A 12910-nucleotide genomic window follows, 5' to 3' on the forward strand; every position below is an offset into this window, starting at 1 on the left:
CGCTCTGGAGCCTGTGCTCCATGAGAAAAGCCACCGCAATGAGAAGCCTGCACCCCCAGCCAAGAGGAGCCTCTGCTTGCCGCACCTAGAGGAAGCCCGCACACAGCAATGAAGATCCAGAGCAGCCAATAAATAAATAACTTTTTAAAAAAACCTGAAGGGGCCAGCCATTCATGAGCAGCAAAAGTTACATCTGACAGGCTGACATGAATCCAAGAGGTAGAAAATTAATTAGTCCTGGAATCATTTCACCACATGATACAAAAATGGAGGTCTTATAACAAATGATCAAAGCCAAGTAGAGGTTAAATGACATTCACAATCTCAGATCCAAATAGAAAGGAAGTACATATTTTAAAAAAACACAAAGTAGGTCATAAAAAATGAAAGAACAAAGAGAGTAAGATAAAAAGCCATGGTACTTGAAGGAAAATGTTGCAGTTTTGATATATTTGTGAATGATAGATACACTTGAAGATCTATTGCCCAAGAAGGTTAGAGTGATGACATTCATAACTTAGAATTTATCTAGAGGAGGACAACTTTACATGGAAGTCCCATGTATAGACTTAGTAGTTTACAGCTCTCAAATTGCTCTTACCTGAATGCTTACATTTGATTCTCAAAACTATCCTAAAATAAGAAGTGCCGATTCATCTTTAAGTATTTCAATTATAACTTACAAACAGAAAAGTGAACAAACGGTGAGTACATAACTCGGGAAATTTCCAGAAAGTGAATCGACCTGTGTACCTAGCATCTAGATCAAAACACAGACTGTAACCAGCACCTCAGGGGCCCCTGTGCCCTTCTCCAACCCCGCCTTTCACAAGTAACCATTGTCTTGTCACCTAACACCAGGGTTTTGTCAACTGCATTTTATAAAGAGGAAACTTCTTTTGGAGAAGTCAAGTGACTTAGAAAGGTCAGGGCTAGTGGGTGGTGGAGGCAGCAGGGCTGGGAGGCAGCGACATCGCCCCTGGTTCAGTGGGAGGGCGCAGATGGAGGGTGGTGGCCAGCAGAAAAAAAGGCAGGGGAGGCTGGAGAGGGTCTGACAGAGGGCAGCAGATACCTGAGAGCTGATGGATGGAACAGAGGATGCAGCCAGGCGGGAACTGGAGGCCTGGACCAGTTTCCCAATGATCCACTCGGGGATCCTTCTGTAACCCCCAAGCATCTCCTCCCTGGGCCATTCTCCCCACATGTCCTCCCCCTCTCTGGCCAATTTTAGACTTGAAGACTAGAGATGTAGGTAGTGAGAGTAGGGTGGTTGTGGCGGCTCCATGTGCGGGGACATGTAACTTGCTGTTTCTGTGGAAAAATCATGAAGGGAGCAAAGCTGCTGTGTTTGGGGTGAACCGTGTCAGAACGCAGCCCTAAACCGGGCGTAGGCAATGCATTTCTCGAGCTAAGGCTCCACCGCTTAATCGTGGCCCAGGCACTTTACTTCTTAGAGCCTCAGTCTCTTCATCGTTCCCTCAGGATGTTAACCACGACACAGGGGGTTTTGTCGGGGGTCAAATAACAGTGGATGTGAAAGCCCTTTTGTCAACTTGTAAAATGCTATTTTTTTGTTTTGGGGGGTATTTTGGGAGGAGTGGGTATTTCTTTTTTTGGCTGTTCTTGGTCTTTGTTGCTGTGTGCAAGCTTTGTCTAGTAGTGGTGAGTGGGGGGCTACTCTTCATTGAGGCGCTCAGGCTTTTCACTGTGGCGGCTTCTCTCATTGCAGCAGCTCTGGGTGCACAGCCTCAGCAGTTGTGGTACACGCGCTTACTTGCCCCGAGGCCAGTGGGATTTTCTTGGACCAGGGATCAAACCCATGTCCCCTGGATTGGCAGGTGGATTCTTAAGCACTGCCCCAGCAGGGAAGTCCCTAAAATGCTGCTTAAATGAAAGACTTTACGAATTCTAAATATGAACCAGAGTGCCAGACAGAGTGAGATGTTAAGCTGTTCTTAAACATTTTCTACCTGACTCTTCTACACACACACACACACACACACACACACACACGCATGAACCAGGTGTCATGGAAGGGACTTGAGGACAGAATTGCCGGTCACAGACAGGCTGGGAATATGAAGGTAATGACCAGGCCAGAGGAGTGAGGCCTCAGTGCCCAAACCTGAAGAGAACAGTTTGAATTTAGGCCCTCACCAGTCCATCCCATCACTCTTAGGGAAACTGCTCCCTCCAAGACCAGAGTCTGCTGACCCTTGTTCTATCAGCTACCTATCCCTGCTTTGGGCTGGAAGCTGCATGCACCGTCAGTCAACCCCTCCATTTTGGGGAGACCCACTCTTTGCTCCCCCATGAACTGTAGCCCGCCAGGCTCCTCTGTCCATGGAATTCTCCAGGCAAGAATACTGGAGTGGGTAAGCCATTCTCTTCTCCAGAGGATCTTCCTGACCCCGGGATCGAACCCATGTCTCCTGCGTTGCAGGCGGATTCTTTACCATCTGAGCCCCCAGGGAAGCCCAAATCGCCTGCAGTGCAGGAGACCCGGGTTCCATCCCCGGGTCAGGATTCCCACTTTTTCAGGTTCCTGACAGGGGATGGGACTCCAGCGCCTTCTCGCCTGTCTGGGCTGCCGGGTGGGTTCCAGGACCAGAGAAAGCCAGAAGGTAGGTTCAGAGGCAGCTCCCAGGAAGAGGCTGCCAGCACCCTGAGTCTGTGAAATCCGGTCACCGTGACGGGCCGGCCCTCCCCCACAGCCACCAGCGCCCGTGTCTCTGGCTTCCTGTGGAGCTGACAGTTAGGGCCCCTCTGGTATGGGGCTGAGGCAGCGTGAGTGCGGTTATTTGTGCACAGCTCCTCGCCCCCCCTCCCCACAACTGTTTCCATTCTCACAGAGCAGCCACGTCCGGGTCAGACACGCAGGACGGCGGCCGGGGGATTTCCAAGGGACTTTCTGAGAACGCCAGTGAAAGTTGGGCGTTGGCTGCATGGCCTGGGCACTCTTGGTAAAACCCACTTCTTCCCTGCAGGACGTGTCAGCTCCAGCCTGGTGGGGCTGCTTCCCAAGGTCCCCTTTCAGACTGAAACTGAACAACAGAAACCACTACCCCTGGAGCCCGGTCAGCTTGCTGGGCTGGAGAAGTCCTTTAAAAACTCAGTTGGGGTTGGAGTTAACAGAACACTCCCTGAGCTCGAAGGCATCAGAGAAAATGGTTCCAGTTTGAAGAGGACTTGGCAGTGACGTGAGCAGCCTGGACGGTCCCAGCTTCCTTCCCTGGGCCTGTATGCAGAGGGTCACTGGAGAGGCAGCACGTCCCCACCTTCCCACACACTCCAGGTCACAGGTAACCTGAGACACTGACTCACTAGCAACACCAGGTGGCCGAGACACACACAGCCCCAGCGCAGGCACCTCGGCTCCGAGTCAGAGCTCGGCGGGCCTGCCAGTCCTCACTTCCCCACTATTTTTGGTTGTCTGTATACAGCTCAGATAGTCAAGATTCCACCTGCAATGCAGGAGACCTGGGTTTGATCCCTGGGTCGGGAAGATCCCCTGGAGAAGGGAATGGCTATCCACTCCAGTGTTCTTGCCTGGAGAATTCCATGGACAGAGGCTCCTGGCAGGCTAGTCCATGGGGTTGCAGAGTCAACACAACTGAGAGACTTTCACACATGTTGTATGTATATTTAAGAATGGCTAATAAAAGAGTGAATGTTTTACCTTTTATAAAACTGAAGTTACAGAATTTTCACATCACTTTATTTTCATAATCACAAAAATCCTGAAGTAAATGAAATCACTTTCGTTCTGAACAGATGGGGAGCAAGAAACGCAGGGAAATAAAAATGAGGACCCTGGGGCTTCCCTGGTGGACCTGTGGCTACGACTTCATGCTCTCAACGCAGCAGGCCTAGGTTCAAACCCTGGTCAGGGAACTAGATTCCACATGTCACAACTAAGACTTGGAGAAGCCAAATAAATAACAACAATAACAACAAAAATGGGGACACTAACAGGATTTATTGCAGAAATTTAAATAGATGAGAATGTATGATAAATATTTAATTCTAAAACAAATAATTCACCTTGGCCAGTAACATGACATGACTCAAGAACCCCTACTAGGCCAGAGAGAAAAGGAGAGGCCCCCTCCTGGGGAGGCCCGGACTAACCAGAGCAGGACCCAACAGTAACCTGAGGGTCTCCAGTTAGGGGAACGTAGGGAAGGTGGGTAGGGGGAGGTCAAGGGTGCCACTGGTGGGCCTAGAGTATAGGAAGAACTGAACAAAGAAGGGAAAAAAGGTATTAAACACGGTCAAGGGCCACTAATACTCACACAGGTATTATCTGCCCTCAGGATTTCAAGGGATACCTGCTGTGCCAGGTCTAGAGGGCAGAAGGCTGCAACCACCAGACACCAGGACTGCCGGGCTGATACGGTTGCCTAGACTCGGGACAGCAGACCTTCTGAGACCCCAGGAAGCACATTCGAAAGGCTACAACCCCGGAGGCTCAGAGGTGGATCACGAAGAGCAGAGAGCTCTGCTGCTCTGGGAAGATGCCGACTGGGCAGTGCGTTCTTACTGCGCCCACCTAAGGGGAAGAGGGAGGGAAGGCTTCAGTGTGGGCTTAAGAACATTCCTAGGGCTTCATGTTTATTGGCATCTGACCCAGAGTCCTGCCTGTGAGCAAGGGTGCAGCCCTGGGCTGAAGGTAGGAAAACTAGCATCCTACTCCCCACTGAATTCAGTCTCTACCCACCCCCACAGTCGTCCAAAGAGGGTAAAAATGGCCCAAGGACACACTGGGCTGATCTGGTGACAGTCGGCTGAGTCTAGTATCGGAGGGCAGGATGTGTTTTAAGTTCTGCCCATTTAGCTCCACGACAGAAAACAAGCAGCGGCAGAGACGAGGAGCCAAGATGCTGGCAGCCGTGCGCCTTCCTAGGTCTTTATGGCCGTGTCTCTGGACTTGTAGGCCACGCCTCGACTCTTCAGCTCCCGTACAATTCCTGCAGTGGGACGAGAAACAGCTCTGTGAAGGGAGAAGACTCCAGAAGACAAGAAGTGTCCCCTGGCTCCCATGTGGGGAGGAGAGGGGATGGTACACTCTAGGCAAACTGGAATTTCTGGACTGCTCATCAGGAGAACTGCATGGCTGGCATGTCACCCCCTTGAGGACTCAGGCATGTGCTTGTCAATGACTTAGTAAGGTCGGGAAGACCACACCGCAGCTGTCAAAAGCAAGGGTTCTGGAGCCAGGATGCCTGGGTGGAAATTCTGGCTCCTTACTAATTGAGTGACCTTGGTCAAGTTATTTAACATCTCTGAAGTTTTGGTTCCCTCACAGAGCCGTGAGCACTGGCATTAATTCACATGAGAAACCTCCATAGAGCCTGGCACAATAAATGAACATGGGCTGTTACTGTAATTATTATTACCTTGGGGCAGGCGACCAGTGACGGACACTGCATACACGCCTGGCTTAAAGTTACCTGAAAGAGAAGAAAGAGACTGTGGTTAAGTGTGAGTTACGACGAAAGCCCAAACACAATCTTAAGCTAAAAATGAAAGAAATGCTGGAACTCTAAGAGAACAGCAATCGCTTCCTTTGGCTACAAGTTTTAAGTGACAGGGCATAGGATACTTTTTGTGGCTTTCCTCTGACCCATCTTTCTCACTCTGGGGCCACTTACCTGCTGATTGAAGGCTCCCCACCCCACCCCCCCCACCCCTGACAATACATCTAGGCCAGGATAAAGACAAAGGGAGACACTTACTGACTCGCTGCCACTTGGAGACCCAGCTGTCCTCTGGACTCATCATCGCGATGATTCTAGGAAAGGAAAAGAAACAAGAGTCAGCCTGAGCCACCTCCACCAGAGAGTGAGATTGAGGGCACCGCCCACCCCCAGCCCCACCCCCACTTTACTCTGCTCCCAGCCAGCACAACAGTTCTGGGAGAGGAAACCTTGGGAAAAGCCAAGACGTGAGTTTCTACTAGGAAGCACGGAAAACTCTGCAGAGTTCTAGTGCTGGCAAGGGACTGACTCAGAGCTAGTACTGACAGTCCTTGGGTTTACGTCCCCGGCCCCCAGTCACAGGTCAGTCATCACCCGCCCCCCGAAAAGACTGATGCCCTGGGGAGTGGGACAGCTTTCAAGGTAGATGGCTGATTACAACCAGCACGACCACTGAAGGCTGGGGCCTAGGGCAAAGGGGAGGTTGAGTCTAAACAGTGGGTCCCCTTAGTAGAAACAAGTTAGATTTAATCAAGCTCTGTCTCTAATGAGCTGTCCAGCCTGACTCGCATATGAAGAGCTCCCTCAGAACTTAAGATGAAATTAAAAGGGTGAGCTAATACCTGAAAGAGCCCTAGCACAGAGTAGATGCTAAATAAACACTAGCTCTCCTTACTATCCTAATCATTCCTCCCAGGGTAGCTGTAAACCCAGAGCACAGGCCACAGAAAGGGCCAGAAGCCTGCTACTGAGCATGACAGGTAAGCTTCAGGTGCTTTCAGAAGCTACAGAGGTCATTTCTGTCATCCCCCCATTCAATCAGATATTTACTGACTGCCTCCTGGGACAGACCTGCACAGAGCACTGATGTCTGCTGACTGCCTCTTCAGTATCCACTCCTCCTTCTCTTGCTAACCATCTTGGATTCTTACTTAGGAAGCCTCCCTCCCCAGCCAAATCCTATATTCACAGTCATATGCTTCGAGCGGAACTGACCTCACCTCTAGAGGTGGCAAGTAGGATAAGGCCCACTCTGGCCTGGCAGGCCAATCTGGGGTAGGCATGTACACAGGCTGCTCTCATGACCAAATGTGTATTTTCCTCTGGCCTTCTGTCCTTCAAAATCTATCCTTCCAGCCTCACAGTGCCTGTTAATCCAATCTGATGATTTAATCTAATCAGAATCCCCACCATTCTCCAAACATACCCTGCTTTACCCATCCATTCCTTTGCTCAAGTCAATCCCTTTGTTTAGAATGCTTTTTCTTCCTTTTTCTCATCTTGGCCTCCTCAAAAATCCTACACTTCTTTCCTTTATTAAGAGCCTGATTCATATGCTATCTCCTCCACTTCTGGCTGACTTCATCAAGTCCTCCTCTAATCTTCGTTAGCCTTCAATATACTCACTGTTTAAATCCTAATATGCACCAAAATACATAAATAACTCTTACAACTCAATAACAAAAGACCAAAACCCTGATTCAAAAATGGGCAAAAAACTTAAAGAGACGTTTTACCAAAGAAGATATACAAATGGCCAATAAAGATATGAAAAGATGCTCAATTTCACTAATCATTAAGGAAATGCAAATCAAAGCCACAATAAGATAACCACATCACACCCAATAGGATACCTATTACCAAAAACAAAAAACAAAGCAACAAATGCTGACAAAGATGTGGAGAAACTGGAACCCTTGTACTCTGCTGGTGGGAATGTAAAATCATGCTGCTACAGAAAACAGTATGGCAGCTTCTCAAAATGTTAAACATAGAATAATCCAGCAACTCTACTTCTGGATATATATCCCCAAAGAAGTGAAAGAAAGCAGGGACTCAAAGAGGTATTTGTAAACCCATATTCATGGCAGCATTATTCCTAACAGCCAAAAAGTAGAAGCAATCTAAGTGTCCATCGATAGATGCAGATTTGGTATATACATAGAAAAAGATAACATTACACTTAAAAAGGAAATTCTGACACATGCTACAATGTGGATAAACCTTGAAGACATTATGCTGCATGAAATAAGCAAATCACAAAAGGACAAATATTGTATGATTCCACTTATATGAAGTACCTAAAGTAATCAAACTCACAGGAAAGTTAAATGGTGGTTGCCAGGGGCTGGGCGAAGGAGAAATGAGATGTGCTAACAAACGAAGGAAAGAACTGGAGTATCTGAACGTGTACATGCATGTGTACACATGTACAAAGTAAAGGTTCCATGAAACATCTTCTCTGCCCAATCCTTCACTCTCCCTTAAAGGAAAACAAAGAAGAATGAAGTGGGCCCACCTTGAAGTAGTTTTAGCAAGCACTGGTTTGGGCCCAGTTTATGTATAAACTGTTCACTGGCCTAGAGACCAAAAGAAACTTAATAGTACCAACGTAACGGCCAAAGAATACTGCCTCCTGGCTCCTCCCTTGGGGAAAGAAAACCGAGACCCATCCAACTTAGGTTTCTCTCATTCCCCTGCCTCCACTGACAATCTCACTAAGTGAAAACTTTTCTCATAGGTCCTCTTAGACACATCTAAAGGTATCAGCTTTGGAGCCAAAATTTACCCTTCATTTTCAAAAATGATCCTCCTGCATTTAATAAACATGTATTAAGGCCCTATGCCAGGTGATGGTGCACGAGACAAATACAATCCCTACCAGAAATTCCCTAATAGTCTAGTGAAGAACTGTCCAGTGAAAATATAATGAAAGCCACACAATTCATTTTTAAATTTTCTATAGCCATGTTAAAGGAGTAACGACAAAAAGTAAATTAACTTCAGTAATATAGTCCCCTTAACCCAGTATGTTCAAAACGTACTGGACAGCACAGCACTAGTGTGTCTCAAAATAACTGAGACCAACTCATATTAGAGTCTCAAGAGTCTGTCCAAATTTACTTGGTGGGGTTGGGGTAATATAAAGAATGAATGTAGCAATCCAAAGGGCTCACCCATCAAAAGAAGAGCTGGTGCAGTCATATACCATCTCTCGGTTACCCTTCATCTGAAGGTATGCATCACAATTGTCACAGCCATCATATTCAAACTGGTCTATAGTCTTGGGAGAGGAAAAAAAAAGGAGAAAGGTGAGCCAAAAGAAAAAACAGCCTTTCCATACTTCTACTTAGTGAAGCACAAAGCTCCCTATGTTGGCTGTCTCATCATGTCCCCCACCCACCATTCCTACAGCTCCTTTCCTAAGTTCCACTCTCACACCCCTTTTCTTGTTGTAGTTATGCCTCTGCTGAAAGCTGAAGTTGCAAAGGCATGTGAGAGCCCCCCGCCCACGGCTTCACAACCTAGCAGTGTCCCTGCTGAAGTAAACGATGGCTTCCTGCTCCTTCCCACACTCTGCCACCGCCCCGAGTCCTGGATCCGACTTTCTTTTTCACTGTTCCCCCCAGATCTATTCCACCCTCTTTCCCCCAGCTTGGTCTCCCGTGAGCCCGTACAACCAGGTCCCCGACAGACACCTTGACCAGCGAACACAGCAGACACGCCCGCAGATGCCGCAGATCCTTCGGCACCGTCTCCAAAGCCATCCTCTCGCACCGAAGAGCAGCGAAGGAATGAGCCACAATCACCTCTCCCTACGGATAAATAGTAAAAATTACCCAGAATGCCTGCACTTCCTCTGCCTCAGACTTCCCCTTCCGGCGCGGCGGCCCCGCCCCGCCCCCCGCCTTTGATGTGGTTTCTCCCGCCAGGAGGCGGGGCCAGCCGAGAGGCACCTGGGTCGGCGCGGGGGCGAGACTGCGCCGCCGTCGAGCGTGTGGGCGGGGCCCGAGCGGCGGGGCGGCACGGTTGGCGCCTGCGCGGGAGCACGCCGCGCGCCGGGAGGTCTGTCCTGGACCGCTGGTCCCCTGGAGCGCTCCGGGTGACAGCAGAGGTGTTTTTTTGTCTTCCTGTCTTAAGAGTGAGGGCCAGAGAGCCCACTGTCTCCCTCTGGATTATCTCAGCGGAGCTGAGAAGTCCACGGACCGCCCCCCTCCTTCCTACCAGCGAGAGCGTGATTGGGTTTCCTACCTGCGAGTGATCGGGTTTCCTGCCAGCGAGTGATTGGGTTTCCTAGAGTGTGATTGGGTTTCCCTTTGCGTCCACAGGAATGCTGGTTTGTGAGCCGACTTCCGAAAAAAAAAGCGTAGTTATTTCTAAAAACTCTTTATGTAAGTTTCCTCGTTCCAACTGATAATTTACGCTTTGTGCAGCTTTTAGCGTTTAGATCCAGTTCCTCTACTTCAGATGGTCTGTAGGAGATCGTGTCCTTTTTATTTTGCACCCTATAGGAAGATTTACAAATGCTTCGTTGTCTGGTTCAAAACTGGCACCAGACAGCCCCCACCTCTACCAAACCTTTGCCGAAGTAGCAGGAAGGGAAAACGCTTTTTGTGAGAAGAGGATAAGCCCCTGCAGGCTCTATGGAATTCTCCATACCCACGTAGCACCAGCTCCCTTGAGCTTCACGGTAGGCAGAGGACGTGTCTATCTAGACTGGAACTGTGGGATATAGATGGTTTCAGGCCCTGCTGTTGTATCCTCCCAGCCAGGCCTCCTGAATTGAAACGGAGCTTCTTCAAGGCCGGTCTGCGCCTGGGGCCCGTCCCATGTTGTGTTCAGATGGGTGCTGGGCCTGGTTTTAGGATGTTCTTTATCACTGCATACTCTATACTTTGAAACACACTTCACCCTGTTTGTCTCAGGAGAGCTCTCCAACAACTCTGTGAAGTGGGCCCATTTCATGGGTGGAAAAGTGAGGCAACAGTGTTTTGCAGGGTCTCAAAGAAAGTCCCTGAAGCATTATAGAGTGTGAAGTAAACATACAGTAGTAGTACAGATGACACAATGAACCACAAGGAGAATCCAGTCACACTTTGTCTTTCCCTGATCTCACTAAACAGTGCTTTTAGGGGCTTACCAGACAGTTCTTGTTGCCAAGCCCACCACACTACTCTGTCCTTTCATAAACCAGAGCCTAACCTGTGATGTCAAGAGTATTTTTGCCCATGTAGAAGATGAAGTTGTTACCCTGAGCGACAGTCATGACAGAAGAAAACCATGAGACCAGATCAAGTTTATGGATAAATATATTAGCAAATAAATACATTTCTCATCATAATGCCTGAATTCAAGCGTCCTTCTGCCTGTTCAGATATAAATACCCACGTGGGTGCCTAGGTGCTAGTTCCCCACTGATTCTGAGGGAAGAGGATCCCCAGGTGGGGTGCTGCGCCCACTCTGTTCCCACATTCACATTCCAAATGGGATAACGCCTGAGGGGGCCAGCGATGGTCCAGCTGCCCTAGGGCGAACGTCGCCCCGAGGAGGCCCCTCAGCTCTTGCCCACTTGGGATCAGCTGCCCCAGGCCCGACTTCCTTCTCTGACCCCACTCCACACTGTGTGGATCTGACCTGCATGGCTTATACTGGGAAGCTGGGCCTCCAGGCCATCTAATCCAAGGGCCCCAAACTGCTCCTCCTTTGTTCTACCTATCCCTGCTCCGAGAGGAAGTGTCGAGAGAAAAATTCTTTGTTCAGCTGTAATTCAGCCTTTTCTACCTTCATCCCTTCCTCCCTCTTCCTAAATAAAGTCCAGCAGAAATCCTCTTCTTCCACTTCCTTTGGGATTTCCAGCTAAGTGATCTCCAAGGAAGAGTGAGTCCCTTCCCACTACCCCCACCACTCTCGCCCAGAGGGACTGGGGCTGCTGGAATGACCAGGGAGCCTGAAGATCAGAGGCTTCACCCCAGGTTCTCAGGGACTGCACACCCTGGCCTCTCCTCGGACTGAATACAGAGGAGCTGACAAGTAGGGACAAGGAGGGAAAACTCCTCTTGTGCACCAGGGCAGGCCATGCCTGGTGAGGCTGCAAAGCCCGTCATCTTTTGGCAAAGAAGGAAAACAATAAGAACCGGGTTTGCCATTGATACAGCAGCCTTACTGAGGGGAAGCCAAAGCTGGTGCGCAAGACTGTCTTCAGGAAGGAGGTGAGCAGGGTTCATTCATTCAGCTGAACCCATTTGCTGGTATGAACATGAGGCCTGGGATGAAGGAGAAGTCCTCAGGCTGGTGAAGGAGCACCACCTTTATCACACCTGTCTACCTGTGCCTAGCTTCCTGCTCTCAGAAAAGTACAGCCTGCAAGGGAGCCCACCCACACCAGTGGTAGCTGGTTGCCTGGCTGGACACAGATAGTTCTGCAGACAAGGGCTGGAGCTGGGAGCAGGAGAAGATACCTGCCACCCACCATCACCACCCTCTGCCAGTGGTTCCAGGAATGTGGCAAAAAAAAAGGGGGGGGGGTTGTTTTCTGAAGTCCTTTCTTTTCTGAGGAGCAGGACTCTGTGCCAGGGAGGGCCCCAAGTCATCCGGCGAGCACTCTTGGTTGGAGCCAGGACTGAACATCTCACACGGCCTGTTCACACAGCTCCTCCAGCTCCTCTTCTGTGCCTGCGTTTAGAGAGGGGAGGAGAGAGGTCACTCAGGGTCAGGCCAGCCTCTTACTTGTTCTACCTGTAAGAGAGAGGCAAGAGCAGGGAATGGGTCCAGAAGGGTGATCAGATTGAAAGCTGAGAGGGACTCCCATTGGGACACAGGGGAGAGAAAAACAAATCCAGAGTAAGACACATATATAGCAACCAGTGTGTTACCAACACTTACTATTCATTCATTCACCCAAAAAATATTTATTAAGCACCAGTGGATCTGGCCTGCAACCTTGTGCCAAAGAGAAGACAAAAAGACTAAGCAGGGCCCTGGCAACCCTGTGGGAGAGGTGTGCGTTTAGTAAGCTGCAACTATGCCAGGGGGGGCAGACTGGGCTCATAAGAAACGAATCAAGGGAGGAGAGAAACCATGTCTTAAGTGGAGCGTCAGGAAGGGCTTCCTGAAAGTGGAGATGCACGAGCTGGTCCTACAGGAATAGCGAAGAATTCCATCTATGGGAATAGGAAGGCAGCAGAATATTCTGAGCTGCAGAAGCTGCAAGAAGTGTTTACCTAGTTTGGCTAAAGCTTGGAGCAGGGGAAGGAAAGGCGAACAGTGGAAAATAAGGTTGGGAAGGCAGATGGGGGCTAGCTGGTACTACAGCCTTGAAGGTCAAACCAGGTTGGATTTTTCTTTACTCTGAACAAAACAACACTTGAAGATTTCTGGACAGTTTATTTGAGGAGGAGGACACTGGCCGCAGCAGGGAGGGGACGTGAGCA

General features: G+C 49.4%; 2 protein-coding genes across 5 annotated transcripts in view; both read right to left on the reverse strand.

Moving 5' to 3' along the window:
• Positions 1–3960: 3960 nt before the first annotated feature.
• On the reverse strand, positions 3961–9295 carry SUPT4H1 (SPT4 homolog, DSIF elongation factor subunit). Its single transcript, XM_043902796.1, has 5 exons — positions 9179–9295; positions 8657–8763; positions 5739–5794; positions 5400–5453; positions 3961–4970 (listed from the first exon to the last, which is right to left on the reverse strand). The coding sequence occupies exons 1-5, from the start codon at positions 9245–9247 to the stop codon at positions 4903–4905; spliced, it is 354 nt and encodes a 117-aa protein (XP_043758731.1). The 5' UTR covers positions 9248–9295; the 3' UTR covers positions 3961–4902.
• A 1476-nt stretch (positions 9296–10771) lies between these two features.
• RNF43 (ring finger protein 43) overlaps positions 10772–12910 on the reverse strand; it is a 65447-nt gene continuing 63308 nt past the window's right edge. For all 4 annotated transcript variants that reach the window (XM_043902792.1, XM_043902795.1, XM_043902794.1 and 1 more), the window contains one exon: positions 10772–12152. In XM_043902792.1, the coding sequence (XP_043758727.1) occupies positions 12109–12152 (44 nt within the window). In that variant the 3' untranslated portion in view covers positions 10772–12108. The remainder of the gene's footprint in view (positions 12153–12910) is intronic.

Source organism: Cervus elaphus, chromosome 5 (assembly GCF_910594005.1).
Source record: "Cervus elaphus chromosome 5, mCerEla1.1, whole genome shotgun sequence".
NCBI classification, from domain to species: domain Eukaryota; kingdom Metazoa; phylum Chordata; class Mammalia; order Artiodactyla; family Cervidae; genus Cervus; species Cervus elaphus.